Source organism: Misgurnus anguillicaudatus, chromosome 18 (genome assembly GCF_027580225.2).
Source record: "Misgurnus anguillicaudatus chromosome 18, ASM2758022v2, whole genome shotgun sequence".
Lineage (NCBI taxonomy): Eukaryota > Metazoa > Chordata > Actinopteri > Cypriniformes > Cobitidae > Misgurnus > Misgurnus anguillicaudatus.
In genome coordinates this window covers 37,470,340-37,493,814 of record NC_073354.2, presented here as the reverse complement: position 1 = coordinate 37,493,814, position 23,475 = coordinate 37,470,340, and the positions used below count along the sequence as shown (strand labels likewise).

Sequence of the window (23,475 nt, the reverse complement as noted above, 5' to 3'; positions counted from 1 at the left end):
CTCAATGTTCTGCCACGCACGCGCATTACTGCTGCTGACTGCGGGGACGCGCATGCGTTTTGCTGCACCTCAGGTACGGAGCGGTTTCGGCAGCCGTTTACCGGGCCGTTTCTTTCCGTTACCGACGCCACAGAGAGGCAGATAAACGCAGTTTGTGAGGAGCGGCGCGTGCTTGGATGGATTTATTCTTGAGGTAAAGTTTAACGTCTCTGTAGCTCGTTAGCAGATCGATTAGCAGCGGCTAACATCACAAATAAGCAAATGGAGAAAATGTTCATGTTTTTGTCGCTAATATCACTTATGTTTGTCCGATTTGTAATCAGAATAATGATCTAAGATGAATGATTTAGGTCTTTAAGTGGAATATGTGTGATTTTTAGGTGTGTAGTAAGTGTTGAATGGATGTAAGATGGTGATTTAAACGCCGCGTTGAACAAACCACACTGATCTGATCAATAATATGACACACATTGACCCTTATCAATAATAATACACTAATTTCGTCTATTAGGATGTTAACATTTGTAATATCAGACGCACTCTGATTTGGTCTGATCAAACATATTAGATGCAAACTGATCTATTAAGGTACAGTATTATTTACCATGATTTGATCTGTAAAGAATCAAGTCGATCAGATATCACATTTAGACTATGATAATATTACCAGATACATTATCATCAGGCCAGTATTCTGAGCTATTGATAATAAGCAATACTCAGAATATCATACAAGCACTGTGATCAGATGAGATCAGACAGGTCACATTATAGCAGTGCACGTCTGATACTCTGATTATATCAGTATCAGACTTATATCTTATCAATAAGAGAAACAGATATGTGTGTCTGTGTCTCAGCAGTGTGTTATTTGTGTTGTATTGGATTGGACAGTAGTTAGTTATTTGACAAACTGATGACCTCTTTTGTGTTTCTGTAAAGAAATGCTGTTTCAGATTGGTTGTTTTAGTTCTTAGCCATCTGTGAAGTTATAACTCATTGTCATATTTGAGTTGTAATAGTAAAATGAGTGAATTGTGTATTCTCAGTGTCTCTGCCCTGCTAATGAAAGACCATCTGTGTAATACAATGCCAGTTCAGGCGTGACTAAAACAAATACTACATCACCAAACCATTTCATAGTACAGCAGCTGTCATTAAAGGCGTCATGTGTTGTTGAAGTCTGCAGTCTTTATTTGGCTGTTTTATTTGACCATAGTTAGAAATTGTCTTAAATCTCATTCTAGAGAGCTTTTGATTGGATAAAATGAGTAAGTGCAGTGTGATTCATGAATGTTTTTGAAAAAGAGAGACTGTATATATAAATTTTTAGTCAACATTTAGGAGTACAGTAGCATATGAATGACCTCAAAGCTAACAGACTAAAATAATGACTTGTGTGAGAATATAATACAATTGTTTAGTTGTGCTATTTGTGGCACAACAGTCCTGTCCCAAACTTTGTTTTACCTAATGTTGGCATGTTGGTTTAACCCAGATGCGTAATTCCCAAACTCATCGTAACCGTATTTAAAGAGAAGAGCTTTTCAAGAGAATTTTGCTAGAGCCAAAGTGTTCAAATTTTGGAGAAATCAGCTTTCAGAAGAGATCCTTAAAGGTGTCGTAGAATGTAAAACTCTATTTCTCTAGGCAGATGAATATCTATGAAAACATTTTCATCTAAGAGAGTTTGACCAAGCTGTTTTTTTACTGAAAGATAACCTTGTTTGGTTTCTTAGAAATATGCTCTAATTGTGAACAAAGCAGGCACTTGTTTTGTCCGATTCCTCTTGTCATATGATCTGTATTACCACTGTCTGATCTTTATTACTAGAGTCTGATTTGCTTTATTAAAGTTTGGTCTTCTCTACATCTTAAATGGCTCTGAGTGAGTTGTTTACAGAGTCTGATCTACTTTACAGTCTTATTGGCTGGATCTGAGTGAGCTGCTTACCAAAGTCTGATCTGCTTTCTTACTTCACATTATGATTTGCTTTATCTGACTGAGAAGTTTTCTGGAGTTTTACTACTTTACAGTCTGATTGGCTGGTACTAAGTGAGCTGTTTACCCTTGTCTGATCTTCTTTCCTACTTTACAGTCTGATCTGATGTATTTGAGTGAGACATTAACCTAAGTCTGATCTTCTTTCCTATGTTACAGTCTGATCTGATGTATTTGAGTGAGACATTTGCCTGAGTCTGATCTTCTTTCCTACTTTACAGTGTAATTTGGTGTATCTGAGTGAACAATTAACCTGACTCTGATCTTCTTTCCTACTTTACAGTCTGATCTGATGTATCTGAGTGAACCATTAACCTGAGTCTGATCTTCTTTCCTACTTTACAGTGTAATTTGGTGTATCTGAGTGAACAATTAACCTGACTTTGATCTTCTTTCCTACTTTACAGTCTGATCTGATGTATTTGAGTGAGACATTTGCCTGAGTCTGATCTTCTTTCCTACTTTACAGTCTGATCTGATGTATCTGATAGGGGTGGGAATCGCTTGGACCCTTGGGAATCGATTCAGAATCGATTCTTAGGGTCTCGATTCGATTCAGAATCGATTCTTGACGTACTAATTTGCATATCTGTGACGTCATTGCGTCACTTTTGCTCTCAAAGCCAGGTTAATGTTTGTGCTTTTGCTACTAGTCTCTGAACTGTCATATACTGTACTTTAATGCAACTACGGGATAAATAATGTAATTCTTATATACATATATGCTCTTTTTTGTTGTAAGACATTAAAACCAGTAAAAATAGTAATTAAACGTGACATATTAGTTAACCGTCATTAACTTCCACGAACTGACGTGCGTCTAGCAGCATCATTATACACAGTGATCGGCAGTATTACTGTATTTATATAATGCAGCGCATCCAGCGACTGAATAACAAAGTATGTGCATATTTTTACAGAAGTATATTCATGTTATATTTAAACAGTCAGCGGATGGTTTTGGGAAACGCTAAAGCACAGTCAGAAGAGTCATTAAATTAAATGTGCTGTTTCTCCCTGCCGCTCACTGAACAGAGAAAAGGCGGAGCAAGACTATCCCAAAGTGTATCTTGTTTTCTTGCAGTTTAGAATGAGTCAAACAGGGCTGTTTTATGAAGAATCTATTTTTTGTCCCACCCCTAGTATCTGAGTGAACTGTTTACTCTTGTCTGATCTTCTTTCCTACTTTACAGTCTGATTTGATGTATTTGAGTGAGACATTTTCCTGAGTCTGATCTATTTTACTACTTTACAGTCTGATTGGGTGGCACTAAATAAGCTGTTTACCTGAGTCTGATCTGCTTTATCTGAGTGAACCGTTTACTCTTGTCTGATCTTCTTTCCTACTTTACAGTCTGATTTGATGTATTTGAGTGAGACATTTTCCTGAGTCTGATCTATTTTACTACTTTACAGTCTGATTGGGTGGCACTAAATAAGCTGTTTACCTGAGTCTGATCTATGTTACAGTCTGATCTGCTTTATCTGAGTGAACCGTTTACTCTTGTCTGATCTTCTTTCCTACTTTACAGTCTGATCTGATGTATCTGAGTGAACCATTTACCAGAGGCTGATCTTCTTTACAGTCTGATCTGATTTATCTGAGTGAATCGTTTACACTTGTCTGATCTTCTTTCTTACTTTACAGTCTGATGTATCTGAGTGAATCATTTACACTTGTCTGATCTTCTTTCCTACTTTACAGTCTGATCTGATGTATCTGAGTGAATCGTTTACACTTGTCTGATCTTCTTTCCTACTTTACAGTCTGATCTGATGTATCTGAGTAAGCCATTTACTGGAGTCTGATCTTCTTTACAGTCAGATCTGCTGTATCTTAATCTTTCTGCTCTGTGTGGAGTTTTTAAAGGTGTCAGATGGTACTGAATCACATAGTTTATCTTTTCATTGCTAAAGTTCACGTTTTTTTCTCCGTCAACTCTTTTCCTGGAAGTGGAAATGAGAAAACCCACAGTGTGTGCAGTCATGTTGAATTAAAGTGCTAATTATAGCAAGTGCAGCTCCAGGCCTGCGGCTGCAGTCCAGCTCAAAACTAATGGATGTGTAAATGAAAAGCGTAACATCTCACCGGTAGTCCATCACAGCCTTAACAGAATCATTCAGGGTGGGGATCGGTACAAAATCAAAAGTTTTTCTGCCTCCATGTTAAAGGGATATGGATGGGAGAAGTTTGTATTTTTTCTGCCTGGCCACACATGCATTGTGCTTTTACTACAGGGAGATATCAAGCTTCCTTCCTTTTGCTTTAAAAGTGTGACAGCAGAATGCAAATAATTCTCACAACTTGGAAAAACACCAGTGGGATAAAGTCTTATATTTAAGATGAAGCTATTACTGGTTTAATGGATAAGTATTATGGTAACTGGTGCTCATGCGTAGACTAAAGGATTTCTTTAAATCCAGAATACAAATTTAGTCATTTGCATTGAAGTCGTTGTCTCAGCATTTTCCCCTAGATTCTGAAGACAACCCAAAAAAACTCTCATGAAGATCAGGGATATCAGTTTAGAAAAGCAAGCATAGCTGTAGTTAGTCTTAGTGTAGTATCATGTGTTATATTGAAAGTAATATATCTGTAAAATAATGCATTGAGGTGGTTTCCTCATGTGACTTCTCTTAAAGCCCATTAAGCATGCCTTTAGGAAACAAGAACCTGTCTTGAATCATTTCACTACAGCCAAGTTCTCCAGCGTGACTGACTGAGATTTGAAAGACAAGCTGTACGTGAGATGAATCTCATCTCTTTCTCTTGTTTACCCTAGGTACATAGACTAGGTACAATGCACTGCATGCTAATTTGAATAATAATCCAACTATGATACTGAAGTGTACCCAATCTTAATGTGAGAACAGTATGTGATGGGAGCCAAAATATTATACTTATATATTTTTGGTAAAGTTTGCATCTCTACATGCTTATTAAAGCTAGTGCTGCCCAAAGCCTTTGCTGTGAAGAAGTTATTCACCATTTATAGTGCACAGAGAAAGTATGCAAAGTATGCAGCTATCACTGTTAATGGTGTGCTTGTAAGACGATTTGGAGCAAAATAAAGTTGTTTATACCATGGTGTATAAAATGCATTCCAGATAAGTCCTGTGGAGGCGGTCCTAGTATTTCACAAGATCATTCAGAGATAAGTCTGCTTTTGTGGACGATATCTCAATAAAAGCATTTAGCATTCTTGTGTCGAGTGACTGACTGTGTAGAGACTGCAGATGGGAAACACATGTTGTAGGGTTTAAAGTTTTGGGGTAAATTTTGCAGTTACCCAAACATTTACACTAAATGTATAGGCTAGATGACAATGGATATTATTGTTTTTTATTGATGATTAGTGAAGCTGACCCATTCACTATGAAAGTAAAATGAAGTTTTCATTATTATTTGAGAACACCCAGCTTTTTAAACTCGAAGCATCGACCAAAATGTTTTTTTAGAACTCTTTCCCCGCCAATATAATTAAGAGAAAACGCTTCCCTGCCAATGACGAGATTTTCCGCCAATCCATATTTCCGCTATTATCCACCAGGTGGATAACCCAACTTATACAACCTGGAAGCAACCCCTCACATCAAACAGTTCAAACTCTGTGTATGTTTTGATCATCGATCTAAATCGGATTTCTATCAGAAATCTTTCACAAAAATGCAATTCTCAATTTTATTTTTGCTCAAAATTTGGTATTTTTGAAGAAACCTAGGCATATTTGAGAGGTCATAAAAGAGAATAAATGAAGGTAGGATGAAAGTTTTTTTTTTTTTTTTTTTGAAAGCAAAGGGTCTGTTTTTTATGTTTATTTATTTGCCATGTGCTGGCTGTCAACTTTTTTAAAAAACGCTGGCAGGGAAAGAGTTAATGGCCAAGGACGATTGGCAGATGAGACCAAATTCCAGATATTTTTCAATATAAAAGCCACTGCTATGTGACCCTGTACCACAAAACCTGTGCCAACAATACATTCTACCTTATGGGTCAGAATTATAATTTTATTATACCAAAAATCATTAGGATATTAAGTAAAGATCATGTTCCATTAGGGTTGGGTATTGAATTTCAATTCCAATTTTGGAATCAGATCCATAAGAAAGGAATCTGATCCTTGTTATAAAATTACAATTTCACTTAACAATTCCAGACCGCACACATAATTTTCACGTCATCTGCACAGTGCGCAGGACCTTCTGCTTGAATCCTAAAAGTCAGTTCACACGATGGACCGTGGTGGACGGCGCTCTAAATTGTAGCTGCATTTTGCAAAATCAGAAAAAGATAAAGCTAAGTGTAATTTTTGTGACAAACTATTATGTTGCAAGATTGGTGTCATCAGCAATATGGCAAAGTATCTGCGGTTGGTTCATCGTAATGAATTAAAAGATTACACCCTGTTTTATGCGTTGCGCATTTTGAGTGCCGACTCTGCCGAGTGCTTTTTATTATTTGCCGCCGGCACATGCAAAATGTGAGCCCCCCTTCTCCCTCGCAAACACAGGAAAAAACTGAGGAGTGTGACAGATCGATCACAACATTTATAGTGAAAGAGCTGCATGCATTTTCTGTTGTTGAGTTGCCATCATTTAGGTAGGTGTTACGCAGTGTTGGGAGTAACGCATTACAAAATATAATATATTACAGTAATATATTAGTTTTTGCTGTAACGCAGTAATATAACGGATTACTAATAAAATTTTGGTAATATTTTACTCTTTACAGTCTTAGTAACGAGCGCGTTACAACAATGCATTTCAAAATTAGACCGTGTTATTTTTATTTTTTTTATTTTTGACCAATGCGCGCGACCAGCATCCACACATGAAAAAGCTGCGTGGCTGCGTCCCAAACCGCATACTTCCATACTATATAGTGGGCGAAAAGCACTACTTCTCGTACTCTTTGCCTACTATATAGTATGGAAGTAGGCGGTTTGGGACGCAGCGTATGCCTGTTTCCACGTGCTGTATGCAACATGTTCATTTTTACTTTAACTTTGTATTTGAAATGCGATTTTGGACGCGGTGCGCGTCAAATTTAGACATGTTTCTTAAAGAGCCGAATCTGGGAAGTCCGCGGCTTTATAAGCATTGACTAAAGTGGTCGCAATCAGGTCCGGTAGCGCGCACACGCATAATTTTGCGAATAAGAGCACTAAGTAAAAGCAACAGAAAGTTTCTATCAGTCTCCTGTGCTGCTTGAACCTCAGAAGTAAAGATACTTTTACAAATGTTGCCAGTAAAATCCATATCACACCAGCAATGACAAGGTAAGCTAACCTTGCTATGGTTACAGTCCATTTACATAATAGATTGCTATTTGCTAGGCTATTCCTATGCTATCTACAGTTTTATTACAAACAGCAACCTAAACTACAACATAACATAGTGAAGACTTAAACATGGTTATCTAAATAGAACATTTAAACATCACTGTTTAAAGTTTTTACCAGCCTTTGTATGGGAGCCTATATTCATTGTTTGGCAAAAAGCAGTGTTCCTCTGTTTGGCTGTGTTTTTTATGTTAGTCTACATGTAATCCTTATATTGGACTGAAATGAGCTGTATTCCTTGAGACCTAATCCTCCAATAGCACTTTTTGATAAGTTGTGTCAACCAAGTGCATGCCAGGTTTGTGCTGTGAATCTGAATTAAAAGTGATCAAAAGAATAGAAATGAAAAGAGGTCTTGCCATGTTATTAGTCTATAGGTTGCATTATAGTGGGCTCTATTGTGTTTGGTATGTGTACCATAATTTACCAGACGTTTACCAGATCATTGGTCTATGTTTATGATTCTGACAGTGATTTTTACTGTATTTCGCCATAAGTCTTCACTGTGCCTATTCAAAGCTCAAGGACCAACACATAACTTCTAGATTTATAAGCAGCAACAAACTACATTTTAACATTTTATAATGCCTAGTCATACTTCTGTTCTTTTGATGAAAGTAACTCAAAAGTAACGCAAAAGTAGTGTAACTCATTACAGAACAGAGACAGTAATATTGTAATGTAACTAATTACTTTCAAATGACAGTAATTTGTAATATATAATGTATTACACTTTGGAAGTAACTTGCCCAACACTGGTGTTACGTTACAAAGGGAAATTATTAAAAAATCATTTTGAGCTAGCCATGTTTGTTTAAAAGTTTTGCAGCTCCTTAAACTATTTTTTTGTGTGTTCAGCTGTAAGTAATGGAACAAAACAAATATTTTTGATCTATAAAGGCTTGAATTTTATTGCGTTTCACCCCATTGGAATCGAAGCCAAGAATAATTTGGAATCGGAATCAATAAGTTTGAAACGATGGCCCAACCCTATATATTCCATGAAGATCTTTTGTAAAATATATTGTAAAAATATCAAAACTGTATTTATTTATTTGTCATTAATAATATGTTTTGCCAAGCACTTCATTTGGACAACTTTATCGGCAGTTTTTCAGTATTTAGATTTTTTGTACCCTTAGATTCCAGATACTTGTCGAAATATTGTCCTATCCTAACAAACCATACATCAATGGAAAGCTTTATATTAAGTTTTCAGATGATGTATAAATCTCAATTTTAAAAAATTGCCCCATATGACTGGTTTTGTGGTCCAGGGTCTGCATGTCACTACATTTTAGAGTAAAGTGAAAGGAAACACTTTTACAAAGTTATTTTGGATGATTTCATTATATCCGTTTCATTTGGCACTGCAGACAGCTATTAACAATTTTTCCCCTGACATCATATGGACATCTTGATGAAATACATGTAATATAATTCAGTAAAATGGGTTATATTACCTCAGTGAGAGTGTTATAGTCTCAGCTGCACAGAGGAACAGTTTAACTCATTTGTGTTCTGGAGAGATCATCAGGGAGATCATCCTGCCAAATCATTCTAGCACACGATTGCCCAAAGATCAACCTAACATCTGTCTGATGTTTACACTGATTTAATGTAGAACATAGAGCCACTTAAACGCTTGTCCTAGTTTACTTCTGCATTGTTTCATCTAGTCTGTGTTTGTCATCTGCCTTTATTAATGAAATGAATGAAAGCTGTGCTGTGTGTTATCTGTTGTTGCATGTTCATAGACCTCTGAATCCACCCTTGAGTCGAGTTAAATAACATTGAGTTATTGTTGAATTTACTGCAACTACAAGCTTGGTTATTAGCTGTTGAAGTGTCCAATTAACTGGTCTGATCCATCATCAAGAGCTCCATCATTTTCTGCCTTTATATTGGTATTTGTTTCAGCCAGACTAAAAAAAATTCTTCCATTAACTAACCTGGATAAATATTGGCCTGTGGCGAGTTTACTTTGGCTTACAACCCAGAGGCAGTGGAAAAATTACCTTGAGTTGACCTGATCACAGGTCAGTGTTAAGTTAACTTGTACCCAGCTGAGTTTTACATCAATCAGGTTTTCTGCAATATGTCTCCTTTGTAAAGAGCTGTGCAAAGGTTTCATCTCTTAAGGTCTTTTTTTTTACATTAAACTACATTAATTATTATCATTTGACATAGACCGTCAGAACGGTCCTCTTTCTCCACGCTTGTAAACACTGGGGCATACTGCGCATACGTCCTCCGTGATCTCTTGACGTGATAACGTATTATGTGAGGTCACGCTGGCACATCACAGGACCGGAGATAGACGAGAAGTTGTGGTTTAAAAGTGCATATTTTTAATTTATCTTGACAAAAATTGACAATTGTTTCGCTAGACAAGACCCTTATGCCTTGTTTGAGCTCATTTAGGGTCCTTTGAAACTTCATTGAAACTGCAATTTTAAACTGCATTAAAACTGTTGTTGGGGTCCATTAAAGTCCATTAAAATGAGAAAAATCCTGGAATGTTTTTCTCAAAAAACATAAATTCTTCTCGACTGAATGAAGAAAGACATCAACATTTTGGATGACATGGTGGTGAGTAAATTATCTGGATTTTTTTTAAAGAAAATGGACTAATCCTTTAAAGGGACAGTTCACTAAAAAATTCGTCATTCTATACTCACCCTCATTTTTTTATGTATAAATTACTTCTGTTGAACTTAAATAAAAATAGTTTGAAAATGTTTAATAACCAAACAGATCTGGGGCACCATTCACTTTCATAGTATTCTTTTTCCTACTATAGAAGTCAATGGTCAGACTTTTATGCAAGTTTACAAAAAAACAGAGGTTAGTAAATGAGGTTAACCAAAGTGGTTAGGGCCATTTAATGTTTTATGGGATGTTCGTTATAAAATATTTAGATCACCAAGCATACTTACCCTACAGACGGTTTCAGCAGTAACAACATAAACAAGCGGCTTTTGTGGTCAACACGTAAACTCAGCTAAGAATAATTAACAACAAAGTACTTTAAACGTAGTTTATTTATATAACAAGCAAAATAAACAACACATAGATTACCTGTGAAACCAAACATTTGTTTCGATGAGGTTTTTTATGAGTTCAGTTTAGCAACTAGTCAGACCATTAAACAAACAGAAACCGGAAGTAAAGTTCTGACCGCACGCACGTCTATAATTTCAAGAGAAATTAATCTTTATGAATACGTAATAGGGTAATCAAGTCAATCCTGCGTGCCAATGCCATTATGTAAACACAAAGATTAGCCTTTGTTCTCCTACTTTATACCACAGATTTTTTTGTAGCCTCAACCTTCTATAAATAATAAAAATGACCATGAATATCAACCCGTCCCATACACCACAAATAATAGAGTTTAACAACTGAAAGGTCAATGATTTATCTGCTTGAACAGTTTATTTATGGGCCCCATAGTGCCAGCATCTCTCTCATCACTTCAACATTTCTCAGGAGATGTGAAGGACTGACTTTAAAACATGCTTCTGTCTTACACTTTACAGACTTTGGGTAACTTCAGTCCAAGGCCAGATGCGAATTAATCAGTCACTAGTCACAGAGACAACAAGTTCTGTTTCTCAGTTTAGATCTCCCGCTGGTGATAGGCTTATTTTGTAAATAAGCAGTGTGTATATTATGTGTCTGTTCCAGGATCAGTGGCCATGTCAGAATCTGTCCATTAATAGAAAACCTATCCTGCATATACTCTCATCCAGAGATAATAAAGCTGTCTGAGGTCTTCAGTGGTTTGCACTGATGGCTGCTCTGATAAATCTAGTGCAGATCATCACTGGAGGCGCTTTACTTGTTTTTTTTGTTTTGTTGTTTTGTATTCAGACCTGATGTAGTGTTTGCTCAGTGTGTTTCCTTTTGAACAGCTGCTGAGGCTTGGAGCGAGCTGTCAACATACTAACATAATAGATGTTCAGTGAATTGAATGAGTCTGTGAGGTCATTTAAAGCTCTGGCAGAGAACTTAGAATCTAACAAATGGGTGTGATCTGTAATCTTTATGGCGCTGAAATATAATGAAAATGCTGATTACTAATAGAGCACAGAATGCAGTTTGACGTGGCTTGTGTAATCATGTTAGTCTACACTTACAGTCTACAGTAACACATGTTGAAAACAAATCTGCTTCTTTGTCTTTAAAAGTTTGATTAGTTCATTTTTCTTTAAAGCTAAGATGCAGAAAACTCAATTCAATTCAAATTACGCAGGAATGTCAATGTTGGAGCTTGATGATATTGCTTGTAAAGTACAGATGTAGTTTAGTGTTGGGAAGTTCGGATCATTTTAGTTATCTTTGAATCTCGTTCATCAAAATTAAAGAATCTTTTTTCGAGTCATTTTGTTCATTTGAACAGGATTACGTTATTTCACAAATTCCCCCAGAACGACCACTTAGGGGTCGTTCACAAATTGTGTCTTTTGCGCACTGAAGTTGAAAATGAACGAATCTTTTATGAACGACCCATCACTAATGAAGTTGTATCTGAAACAATGTGCCAATAACTAATACCCACTGTCTGTTTTGCAGGTTAAGGAGCAGTTAAAAGCAGTTGGATGGAGCACATAATCTCCAAGAGATGATCTACAGACAAACTGTAGCCATTTCATGAGTTCAAGCTATGGAAGAGTGACCCACGCGTGATGCCGCAAGAAAAAGTGCCGATCAGCCATGCTTGCCTCGCTTATCTCAAACAAGGACACTGGATATTTACTGCTGTCTGGGACTCTCTCTCTTATCTTGGATAGTTTCAAGGTACCTCATATCACAAGAAAGACTATCTTGCTTACGGATGATATTGCGATTTCACAGAAAAAGATGAAATTCAAGCTCAATCAAGAACTCGCATGTTAAGAGGACGAACTCAAACATAGACCACACAGATGGCAGCTGAATCTCCTCAGCGGCTGCATTCACATATCTGGTTCGGAGGGGAGTGACGTTTGTATAATGCAACGCAACGCAGGCATTGTGGGGAACGGTGGACAGCCATGGGTACTGCGGCGAGTGCGGCTCACCTGGCTCAGTTTCATGCTATTCTTTATTTTGGTCTTCTTCCCTCTCATTGCACATTACTACCTCACCACAATTGATGAAGCAGGGGGCCCAGACAAGCGCATTTTTGGGCCGAGACCCGGAGGAGAGCTTTGTGAAGCGAAGCACGTGCAAGACCTGTGCCGTATACGAGAATCCGTCAGCGAGGAGCTTCTTCAGCTGGAGGCCAAGCGGCAGGAGCTCAACAGCGAGATTGCCCGACTTAACCTGCGCATTGAGGCATGTAAACGGAGTATAGACAGTGCCAAACAGGACCTGCTGCAACTCAAAAATGTCATCAGCCAGACCGAGCACTCTTATAAAGAACTCATGGCACAAAACCAGCCAAAACTGTCGTTGCCAGTTAGACTTTTACCTGACAAGGACGATCCTGGGTCCCCCCCACCAAAGTCACCCCAGAGTTGTCGCCTACATTCTTGTTTCGATTATGCTAGATGTCCTCTTACGTCGGGCTTTCCTGTCTACGTTTATGACACGGGATCTTATCCTTGGGGTGAGAAGCTGGACCCGCTTGTTAAGCAGGCCTTTGCATCAACTGTCAAGAGTAGCGTGTATGTGACCGATAATCCAAGCATTGCTTGTCTGTATGTTGTTCTCGTTGGGGAGATACAAGAATCGCCCTCCTCTTCCACTCCCTCATCTTCAGACCTTGAAAAGCAGCTCAAGGCATTGCCATATTGGAGGTTGGATGGCCATAACCACCTGCTCGTCCACCTGTCGAGAAAGTCTCTGACACAGAACTTCTTGTACAACGTCAGCACAGGTCGAGCAGCTGTGGCACAGTCTACCTTTTTTGAACGACAGTACAGAGAGGGTTTCGACATGGTGGTGTCTCCTCTAGTCCATGCACTCTCTGAACCAAACTTCCTAGAGGTGCCTCCTCAAGTTCCAGTGAAGAGAAAGTATCTCTTCACGTTTCAGGGAGAAAAGGTTGAGTCTTTGAGGAGCAGCTTGCTCGAAGCTCCACCGCAGTCCTTTGAGGAGGAAATGGAAGGAGATCCACCAGCTGACTACGATGATCGGATTATTGGCACGCTTAAAGCGGTACAGGACAGTCACCTAGACCAGGTTCTTGTGGAATTCACATGCAAGAATCAGGCCAAGCCGAGTTTACCAACAGAGTGGGCGTTGTGTGGAGAGCGAGAGGATCGTTTGGAGGTACTAAAGGTCTCTACTTTTGCTTTGGTGATATCTCCGGGCGATGGGCAGTTGGTGGCAACTGCAGGCTGCAGCATGAGATTGTTTGAGGCCTTGGAAGTTGGGGCGATACCAGTGGTGCTTGGAGACCATTCAAAGTTGCCCTACCATCACCTCATTCGTTGGAGCGAGGCGGTTATTATGGTACCCAAGCCACGCATTACAGAGCTACATTTTCTGTTACGTAGTATCTCGGACAACGACCTTCTTGCTATGCGACGACAGGGTCGATTTCTTTGGGAGACTTACTTCTCCACTTCAGAGAATATCTTCGGCACTATCCTGGCTAGCATACGAACCAGCATTCAGATACCAGCCGCACCCATTCGCGAGGAGCCCGCCCAAGAGATTCCTCACAAAGCCGGAAAGTTGGCAGGAACCGATGCTAACATGGCTGATAATGGTGATCTCGATCTAGGACCCGTCGAAGTAGAGCCCCCGTATGCTTCACCCCGCTTTTTGCGCAATTTCACTTACACCGCTGCTGATATTTACCGCACCTGGAATCGTGCACCTGGCCCTTTCCATCTTTTCCCACATACTCCCCTGGACCCCGTACTTCCCTCAGAGGCCAAGTTTCTGGGGTCAGGGACTGGTTTCCGCCCTATCGGTGGAGGTTCTGGGGGATCCGGAAAAGAGTTTCAGGCTGCTCTAGGAGGTAATGTCCCACGGGAACAGTTTACTGTGGTAATGCTTACCTATGAACGTGAGGAGGTTCTTATGAACTCCCTGGAAAGACTAAACGGCCTTCCTTACCTAAACAAAGTGGTGGTAGTCTGGAATTCCCCTAAACCACCTTCTGATGACCTACTCTGGCCAGATATTGGGCTTCCTATTGTGGTAAGCGCGCACAGTTTTATTTGTTTATTGGTGATGAAGTCATATCTTGTAGCTTGAGTATTATAAACACTTGGGGTTGGGATTTTTTAAATTGGACCAGCACCTAAAAAACACCCAGAACACCTTAGCTCAAGGCCAATTCTCATTTTCTTCAGAAAAATGATTGTTAAATACATTATTATTTGAAATACCCAAAGGCTTTAATGTGATGTAACCATGCAGTGACACGTTTTGCAGTAGATTTGGTTTGCTGGTGATTTTAAAGGCATCAGAGCTGCATTAAACCCACTGTAAGGTTATACTTTGTAATGAAAGTCCAAAAAGAATGCTTAAGTTCTCCTCTGAGAAGCAGTTTGCAGCTTTGAAATGTTTATTTATATATTTTAACAATGCTCTAAGCCTTTGCTTTTGGTATGATAAGGTCATGTACCTGGCAGATCCAGTGAAAGCTCTTGATGATCATCATCATCATTTTAGCCGAGCAGTTGTTCACAGGACGGCACATTGACTCGGCAGATGGGCTTTTTCTTCACAGGTGGTGCACACAGAGAAGAACAGCTTAAATAATCGTTTCCTTCCCTGGGACGCAGTTGAGACTGAGGCTATTTTATCTATTGATGATGATGCCCATCTTCGACATGATGAAATTATGTTTGGATTCAGGTGAGATTTTTGTAAATCCTACAGATAGTATGTTCAATATGAATAGATTATTTTGAACATATAATGCATATTCACAGTAATGTTACAGCTTTTTTTAATTAGGCTTCTAAATGGTTTGTCAATATATCATCCGTCTATGTGTTGTATCATATATAGGAGTGTTCAGACAAGTGTTTCAATCCGCTTGTTAAAGGGGTCATAGCGGGAAAATCTGACTTTTTCCATAAGTGCTATAATTGGGTTACCAGTGCATCTTATTAACCTAGAAAATGTGGAAAGATCAACCCAGTAACTTAGTTTTGGTAAACCATTCTCTGCAAACATGTGAAAAAATAGCTTATTCAGAATTTGGCTGTTTTGTGATGTAGGTAGCGAGTCTTATTACAATAATACCACCCCTTAATCTGCACTATCCAACCACAGCACTGCCATTTACTGCACATAGAAAGAGAAAAAAATAATTGACAGCACAATTGAGTTTAAATTTCAACAAACCAACATTATGGTGATCAGTGTTTCCAATATCATCTTATTTGCATTTAAAAGGACAAAGCCAAAAAAGGCACATTTTCGCACACACCTACAAAGTGTTCATTTTAACATGTTATAATAAATTATCTATATGCTATTTTGAGCTAAAACGTCACTCTGGGAACACTAAAAATGTATGTTGCATATTAAAAAAATCTCATAATATGACCCCTTTAAGTTTAACATCATGCACCACCTCAGGGAAATAACAAGAAAATCTCTCTATTATGCACTCGTATCATAATGCATAATTCCCATTTTTTAATCTCCATAACAAAATTCGAGATGACCAGACATGAACTCATGGACATGGATTTTTTATGAATTATTAATGTACATTTACTCTAAATCCTACATTACAAAAGTATTAATAGATTCTCTGTGTGCATTAAGTTGTCATGCCTGAAACATGATGCACTGAAAATAATGTTGTTATTTATTCTTATTTTAAAGAAATGGGTTTTACAATTTAGTTTTTTTTTAGATTATTAGAAAAGTATGTTAAAAATGTTTAAATAAAATACTCCATGATGTCAGGATTTTTGATAAAAGCGTGTTTGGATTTTTATGAAGCCGTAGAAGTAAAATATTTCTGTTGGACTGACACTACAAGTTGATCTGTTTCTACTTACCCGGCTCTGAATATTTTCAGAACACATTTAATAGAATCCAAAGACTTTCTCATTTGCATTTTTAATGTATTTCTATAGTGTATATGCTTGTATTATTAGATTGTTCTGGTATATGTCTGTGTTGTGATGTAAACAGCTGCAGATTCAGTTTTTTAAAGCATTTTGTTTGATAGAGAAAGTGTGTCCTGTATCTCTGTGTTGATGTGAAGATTCAGATGAACAGATTGTGAGCTGGTCACAATAATAATACAGCTGCATTTGGTTTGCCCAATAAAGTAAAACCAATACAGTGCCTATTAAAATTCATCTGCTACCTTGAATGTTTTCCTTTAAAGTTTTATTACTGTAAACACTGACCAGCATTAAAGTCTTCTGTCATGTGAAAGTGAATATGAATGAACAAAAAGGTTCAGATGAGACTAAAAAAACCTTTAGCTGTGGCAGACTCTTTACATCGATTAAGTATTGATTTAACTCTGTATGGTATTTTGTATCTCATGCTATTCAATGTCTTTTTCACAGATTTAAAGTGTTTATATTTATTCATGGTGTAAGTTCTTTTTTTAAGTGTTTGTACTAAAGTTAAACCCATTGACTACACAAGTAATCTCTAATCCATATGTGTTACCATTAGCTGCATGATGAATCATTTAATATAGGGAATTCATTTTTAAAAATGTGTCATTTTAGATTTTATATGAAATGTTTTAGCTCTCTTTTTTTCTTAATCTGTAGCAAATGCCAAATAAAACCTAAGGGGATTAAATCCTATACATCTTTAGGGCTGTATAACGATTAATTACAACTAATCGTTTGCAAAATAAATGTTTTTGTTTATATCATATATGTGTATTATATATAAATACACACACATACATGTATAATTTTAAGAAAAATTTAGATATTTAAGTATTCATATTTATATATAATATAAATGATTATTTCTTAAATATGTATGTGTCTGTATTTATATATAAATAATTATTATACACAGTACACACACATATATAATGTTAACAAAAACTTGTATTCTGCCAACAATTAGTTGTGATACATCGTTATGAAATTAAACAGATGTGTAACTCCATACAATCTGTACTACTTAGGTTTTAAAGAAACATCTAAAGTAATAAATGATGCAAAAGCCTCTAAGCACCACCTCCGTCATGAAATGAGATAATATAAACTGAGTGCTCTCGGCACGTATTATAGGTTAATGAAAAACCTCATGCACACAGCACTTTGGTTCCAGAAAATACCCGGAAAATTTTCAGAGAGGCTTCTGTGTGAACACAAACATGACCCATACATGTTCTGGGATCGCTCCCAGAAAAAGAGGAACTAGTAACATTGCCGTAAAAGACCCGGAAAGCCCTCGATGTGAATGAGATGCAGAAACAATGCCGTAAGGGCCGTGCCGTAGTGAGGACGCGCATGTTCATAACAAAGTTAGCTCTTTAAAACGTGCAGATTAACATTCACGAGGAGAAATGTCTGCGAACTGGAATGAAGCAGAGATCAGGGAGTTCATCAAAATCAACACTGAAGCTGAGATCATTCAGCAGCATAAAAGAATAGAGCACATCACGCGCTCCTTTATAGTCTCATCATAAACAAAAATGCACGCGAGTGGTTTCTGATGAGAGAAATAACAGATAATAACAAACTTCAGACGCTGTGGAGAAAAAAACTACCAAGTGCAGGACTCTAAATGCATCACGTGTCTTTCTGGAGTTTTTACGGTATCTGTGTGAACGCCCTACAGATTCCAGCCAATCATCAGCAGTGTGAATGATCCAAAAATCAAACAATCCCGGATGTATTTTCCGTAATGTCTGTGTGAAAAGAACTAAATACTTTTACTTAAATTCCACTTAATCCCGCCTTCAGGCCATTCAGAAATACTGGTTTGTTGGCATAATCAAGAGTCTGATTAAAAAAAGCTCATTTACAAGAAAACATGTCAGATGCACTTAAAGGGTTTATCATCTGAGCTCTTCATATGAAGGCTGTAGATGATTTTAATAACAGATCTTGTTTATATTGTTAGGGTGTGGCGGGAGGCCAGAGATCGGATCGTGGGATTCCCAGGAAGATTTCATGCCTGGGATCTAAACCATCAGTCGTGGCTCTATAACTCCAACTACTCGTGCGAGCTCTCCATGGTCCTGACGGGCGCCGCCTTCTTTCATAAGGTAAAACATCATGTTTACTATTTCATCAAACACAGCACTTTTTAAAGAAATTTATTTTTTTATAGATAATCCCTGCATACAATGTATTTAGTTTAATTTGGCATAGAATTGTTGTTATTTTCATACTTTTCTGTTGGCTAGTCTTTTCATCTTTGAACATTTAAACTATCCATCCATGTTAGATTTTTAAGATGAACTATTATTTAAGATCTTCTTGATGAACATTACGACTATGACCGTGTCAGTTATTTAATTAAAATGCATTATGTTTCTGTTTCTACAGTATTATGCGTACCTCTATTCATACGTCATGCCTCAGGCTATTCGTGACATGGTGGATGAGTACATCAACTGTGAAGACATCGCCATGAACTTCCTCGTATCTCATATTACACGCAAACCACCCATCAAGGTCAGAATGGACAGACGTGTCTTTACACCAGATTCATTCATTCATGATATCATTTATTCTGCAGTGATAAATGTTCATTGTTTTTTATTGCTGGGTAGCTCTGCCCGGTCGCTGTGAAGTAAGATGTGATCCTGAGAAGAAACCAATTCTAAAGCTAACATACACACTTATCATAATCCTGCAATCTGATTGGTTAATAAAAGATGTTGATCCAGGACCAACAATGGTATTGATTCAGGATCACATCTTACTTGGTAAATCACATTCACCAGCTTGGTCCACAGTGAAGTCTCAAAATTCATCTGAATGTGATATCTTTTGAAACATCAATGTTTCGTAGCGTTGTTTTATGTAACGCTTCAAAGAGAAAATGTTTTTTTGTTACAGTGCCTGTAGTGCATAGTTGATTGATTTCTGTAAAATAGCTGTCAGTGTGATAAATTCTAGATGAATTTTGTCAGGTTCATAATTCACATGAAATTAAAAAACAAGACATGTTGCAAAAAGAGAAATATTTGCAACAAAATACTGTAATATGTTTAAAAAACTAGACGCCTGTCATGAGCGTTGCCATTAAAGCTGGCATGCCATTAAAAAAAAACATTCTGGTAAAACGATGATGATGGTGGTATGAAATTACTGTAAGTGTGTTAAAGTGTTCAAATCAGACAGATTAAAATAGAAAATTAAACAACACAGTTGTCTCTGTCATCTTTACATGAAGGAATTGGTTTAAAGGAGCAGTTAACTGAAAATTTAGTTTTATTTCACTCATGTTGTTCTTTACAGAGAGAAAATCAGTCAAAGCAAATGATGGTATTTAAATAACCGTATCCTTAATCTCTTTGTTGTTGTTTTTTTAGGTGACATCACGTTGGACCTTCCGGTGTCCCGGCTGTCCGCAGGCTCTGTCGCACGACGATTCTCACTTTCACGAGCGTCACAAGTGTATCAACTTCTTTGTGAAAGTCTACGGATACATGCCGCTCTTATATACTCAGTTCAGAGTGGACTCGGTGCTCTTCAAGACGCGACTGCCCCACGACAAGACAAAGTGTTTTAAATTCATATAGCACAGGACGAAACAAGCACAGAACTCCAGACGCGTCTCTCTGGGAATGTGAAGGGAAAAGCAGCTCTTTTGTGTAAATATTGGAGGATTTTATTTTGAATTCGTCTTCCCTGAAGCAAAGAGGGAAGAAATCTAGGAAAAGAAACGTCAGACGTTAACATTCACTCGTGTGTGTGTGTGTGTGTGTGATTCATCAGCAACCACTACAGGATTTATTTGCACCGGTCGACGTCTACAACAACCACGTCAAATAAACATTTCAATCATGTTACGCTGACAGAACAAACACTGACTCTTTCTGATGATGACATATCTGAGAAGTATGGTGACATATGAACGTTACTTTAAAGGATTCATGGAAACGCACTGATGCTTTTTTACTCCTGTATGTGTGTGTATGTTGTGTAGATGTATGTGTGTGTGTGTGTGTGTGTGTGTGTGTGTGTGTGTGTGTGTGTGTGTGTGTGTGTGTGTGTGTGTGTGTGTGTGTGTGTGTGTGTTGCTGATCATCACTAAACCCCAGTGAAGTCATTGTTGATGGTCAGTATGAATAGCACAAGACTACATGAGTTCATTATTGTGAACGGCAGGATTTATACAGATAGGAATAGCACCAGATCAAACTGTTGAATGTTTTCATCTCCATCACAATCATATGAGGAAATCTTCTGTATGTCAATAGGAACCAGTCATAATGTATTGTGCAGGATAATGTCTGTCTGTAATGACTGACAAATAAATGCCAGGATCATATTTCACCCTGAAATCCAACAAAACACAAAATAGGATTTCTTAAAGTAAATTAAATCAACATGAAGTTTTGTGTTGTTGCATTGTGATATTATTTTCATTATTATTTTGCAAATCTTATTCTGGTTGCTTTTGAATGCATTTTACTTTATTAAAATCAACATTAATTTTAAATACACTTGCATCTGTGCTTCACATGATCATTTATTTCTGAATTACTTCAAGGAAACTTCAGTTTGTCATGAAAATAATGTCAACATGAAAACATTGAGTTTCTTTAAGTAGTATATAAATGACTTGTGTTGATTTTGGGGTGAAATATGACAGAGACGTGGTCCTGAAGTTTTTACACTGCAAACATTCAAAGTTGGATCAACTTAAAAAATCATTTCAATTGGAAATAACTAAAATATTTAAACATTTTCAACTTACATTTTTCACTTAAAGTGAGAACATTTAGGTTGAAAAAAGGTTCATTTTTTAAGTTGATCAAACTTTGCCTTTATTTCAGTGTATGTGAGATGTTGATTTTAGATGAAAGCACAGTTTTGGGAATGATTCAGGAGGTTAGTTTATCTCCTCTAAACGGTACACATCTCTTTTCTGCTCCTGATTTTTACCTCCGAGTTATTAAAAACTGAAATGTCTGTGCTGACTCTTCCCATTGGTTAATTCATGATGGTTGTTCTGACAGGTACGGAGAAAAATGACTACACAATTGTACACAGTTTTTTCTTTTTCTTTTTTTTTTGAACACTAAAATGAGACTCGGTTCTGCTCAGTGATGAAAGATTGCTTTTATGTTACCAGCCCATTGTTTTGTAATGTATGTATAAATCTTTTTAACTGTCTGAATCAAGGATTTGATGTTTTTTTATTTGTTGCATTGCATAAACACAAAGTCAGCATTATAACATTATAAGTGACATTACCTTTAAAGCACAGCTGTCAGCTTTTAATCTGGCAAACATCTCAATCCATCCAGCATCAGCATCTATATGAACCAGTTAAAAAAATAAAACCATCACTTTATTGTAAATGAAACATTTAGTTATTCAATTTATCATGGTTTTTATGATGATAGTTTGTTAAATGTTGTGGGTTTTTGTTTGGGAAGTACAAAACCAGCCTGGCCCATATTCAGGAGCATCAATTGTTAATTGTTCATCAAATAATCTTTTCATGCATTTGTACATAAATTGTCCTTGGGAGGATTTGTACTTGTGTTTCATGAATCTCTCCTGTAGTGAAGTGATTTACTTTGCAAATTGATTGAAAGGAACAGATTGAGAAGAAGTGTAAAGCTGTCTATACAGCAGTGGTGTAAGTAATTGACTGACCATCACACACATAAGCAGAGACTATACCGTAACACTACAGCTGTTTTCATTTGCCCCGGGCTCAGGTGGGGTCTTAACTTCAGTCTCTGTGTTTCCAGTAGGTGTCAAACATCCCAGAAAGGCCTGCAGTCTGTAATCAAACCCCAGACACAGATCTCTCTCTTTCTCTCTCTCTCTCTATAATACTGCATGATGAAAGGGTTAAAAACAGCAATAAACCAACCCAACATCAAATTAAAGCATCACTCTAAGGCCCAATTTCACAGACAAGGCTTAGCTAAAACCAGGACTAGACCTTAGTTAAATTAAGATATTTAAGCATCTCTTGTAAACATGCCTTCATAAAGGACATCACTGGTGTGTATTGAGACAAATCAATGGCTCTGGCTTATTTTAAAGGAGACATATGATAAAAATCCAACTTTGTCCATGTTTTGGTGCTATAATTGGGTCCCCAGTTCTTCTATCAACCTAGAAAATGTGAAAGTAACTTAGTTTTGGTAAACCATTCTCTGCAAGCATGTGAAAAAATAGCTAATTGAAATTTGGCTCTCCTTGTCAGAAGGGGATCTTATTATAATAATACCACCTTTAATCTGCACTATCCAACCACACCACTGCCATTTAGTGCAGAGATCAGCTCATTTGCATTTAAAGGGACAAACAAACAAAAAAACCACGTTTTTGTTTACACCTACAGTGTAAGAGTCAATTTGAAAACTTCACATATATACTCTGGGGACACCAAAGATTTATTTGACATCTTAAAAAAAGTCAACTTAAATGTCCCCTTTAAAATCTGTCAGTGCAAGTTATTTTCAGTGGAGACAACTCATGTGTTTTAACCTAAGACTAGCATTTTGAAACCACGGGTAAATGATACTCAGTGCTTATTTATTTAATGTCAACTAGTTAAACCAATACATTTCTAGTTTAGGTTTACTACAAATCAACTTGAATTCAAAATTAGTTTGTATGAAACCTTATTTTTACAAGCCTTTACTGATGGACTGCAAACATGCAACCTTTGGGTTAATGTTAATCAAAACACAAACAGGTGTCATCTTCTCAAGTAGTTTTATATGTCTGTCAGCATTCATGTAATGAAGGATTTGATGTTAAAGGGCACAAATTATGCCAATTTTTACAAGATGTAAGTCTCAGGTGTGCCTAAAATGTCTCGGTGAAGTTTAAGCTCAAAATACCCCACATATCATTTATTATAGCATGACCAACATTTTTTGGTGGGAGCAAAAAAAGTGCTGTTTTCCAACAGACAGAGAGCGCTTTCGCTTAAAAATAGGTCTGATTTCTGTGAATACAGTCTGAGAGAATAGTATCTTTAGCAGCAAACACATTTAGAAAAGCTTTTCTGTAATATTAACCAGTCAGTCAG

The 23,475-nt window shown here is 37.2% G+C and overlaps 1 protein-coding gene across 2 annotated transcripts; it reads left to right on the top strand.

Annotated features, from left to right (window-relative positions):
• Positions 1-21,594, top strand: extl3 (exostosin-like glycosyltransferase 3). Of its 2 annotated transcripts, none has more exons than XM_055186063.2 (6): positions 1-193; positions 11,923-14,484; positions 15,020-15,147; positions 18,361-18,505; positions 18,789-18,917; positions 19,781-21,594. In XM_055186063.2, exons 2-6 carry the CDS (start codon positions 12,343-12,345, stop codon positions 19,988-19,990), a joined length of 2,754 nt encoding a protein of 917 aa, XP_055042038.1. In that variant the 5' UTR covers positions 1-193; positions 11,923-12,342; the 3' UTR covers positions 19,991-21,594. The 2 variants fall into 2 exon arrangements, with proteins under 2 accessions (XP_055042038.1, XP_073712543.1); XM_073856442.1 differs by lacking the exon at positions 1-193 and adding an exon at positions 9,311-9,383.
• The last annotated feature ends 1,881 nt before the right edge of the window (positions 21,595-23,475 follow it).

Bases quoted from the DNA above. Each gene is read 5' to 3' on its own strand.
- extl3 (XM_055186063.2), top strand. From the start codon at position 12,343: ATGCAACGCAACGCAGGCATTGTGGGGAACGGTGGACAGCCATGGGTA. The intron at 15,148-18,360 runs GTGAGATTTTTG...TTATATTGTTAG, and splicing joins GAAATTATGTTTGGATTCAG to GGTGTGGCGGGAGGCCAGAG. The intron at 18,918-19,780 runs GTCAGAATGGAC...TTGTTTTTTTAG, and splicing joins CACGCAAACCACCCATCAAG to GTGACATCACGTTGGACCTT.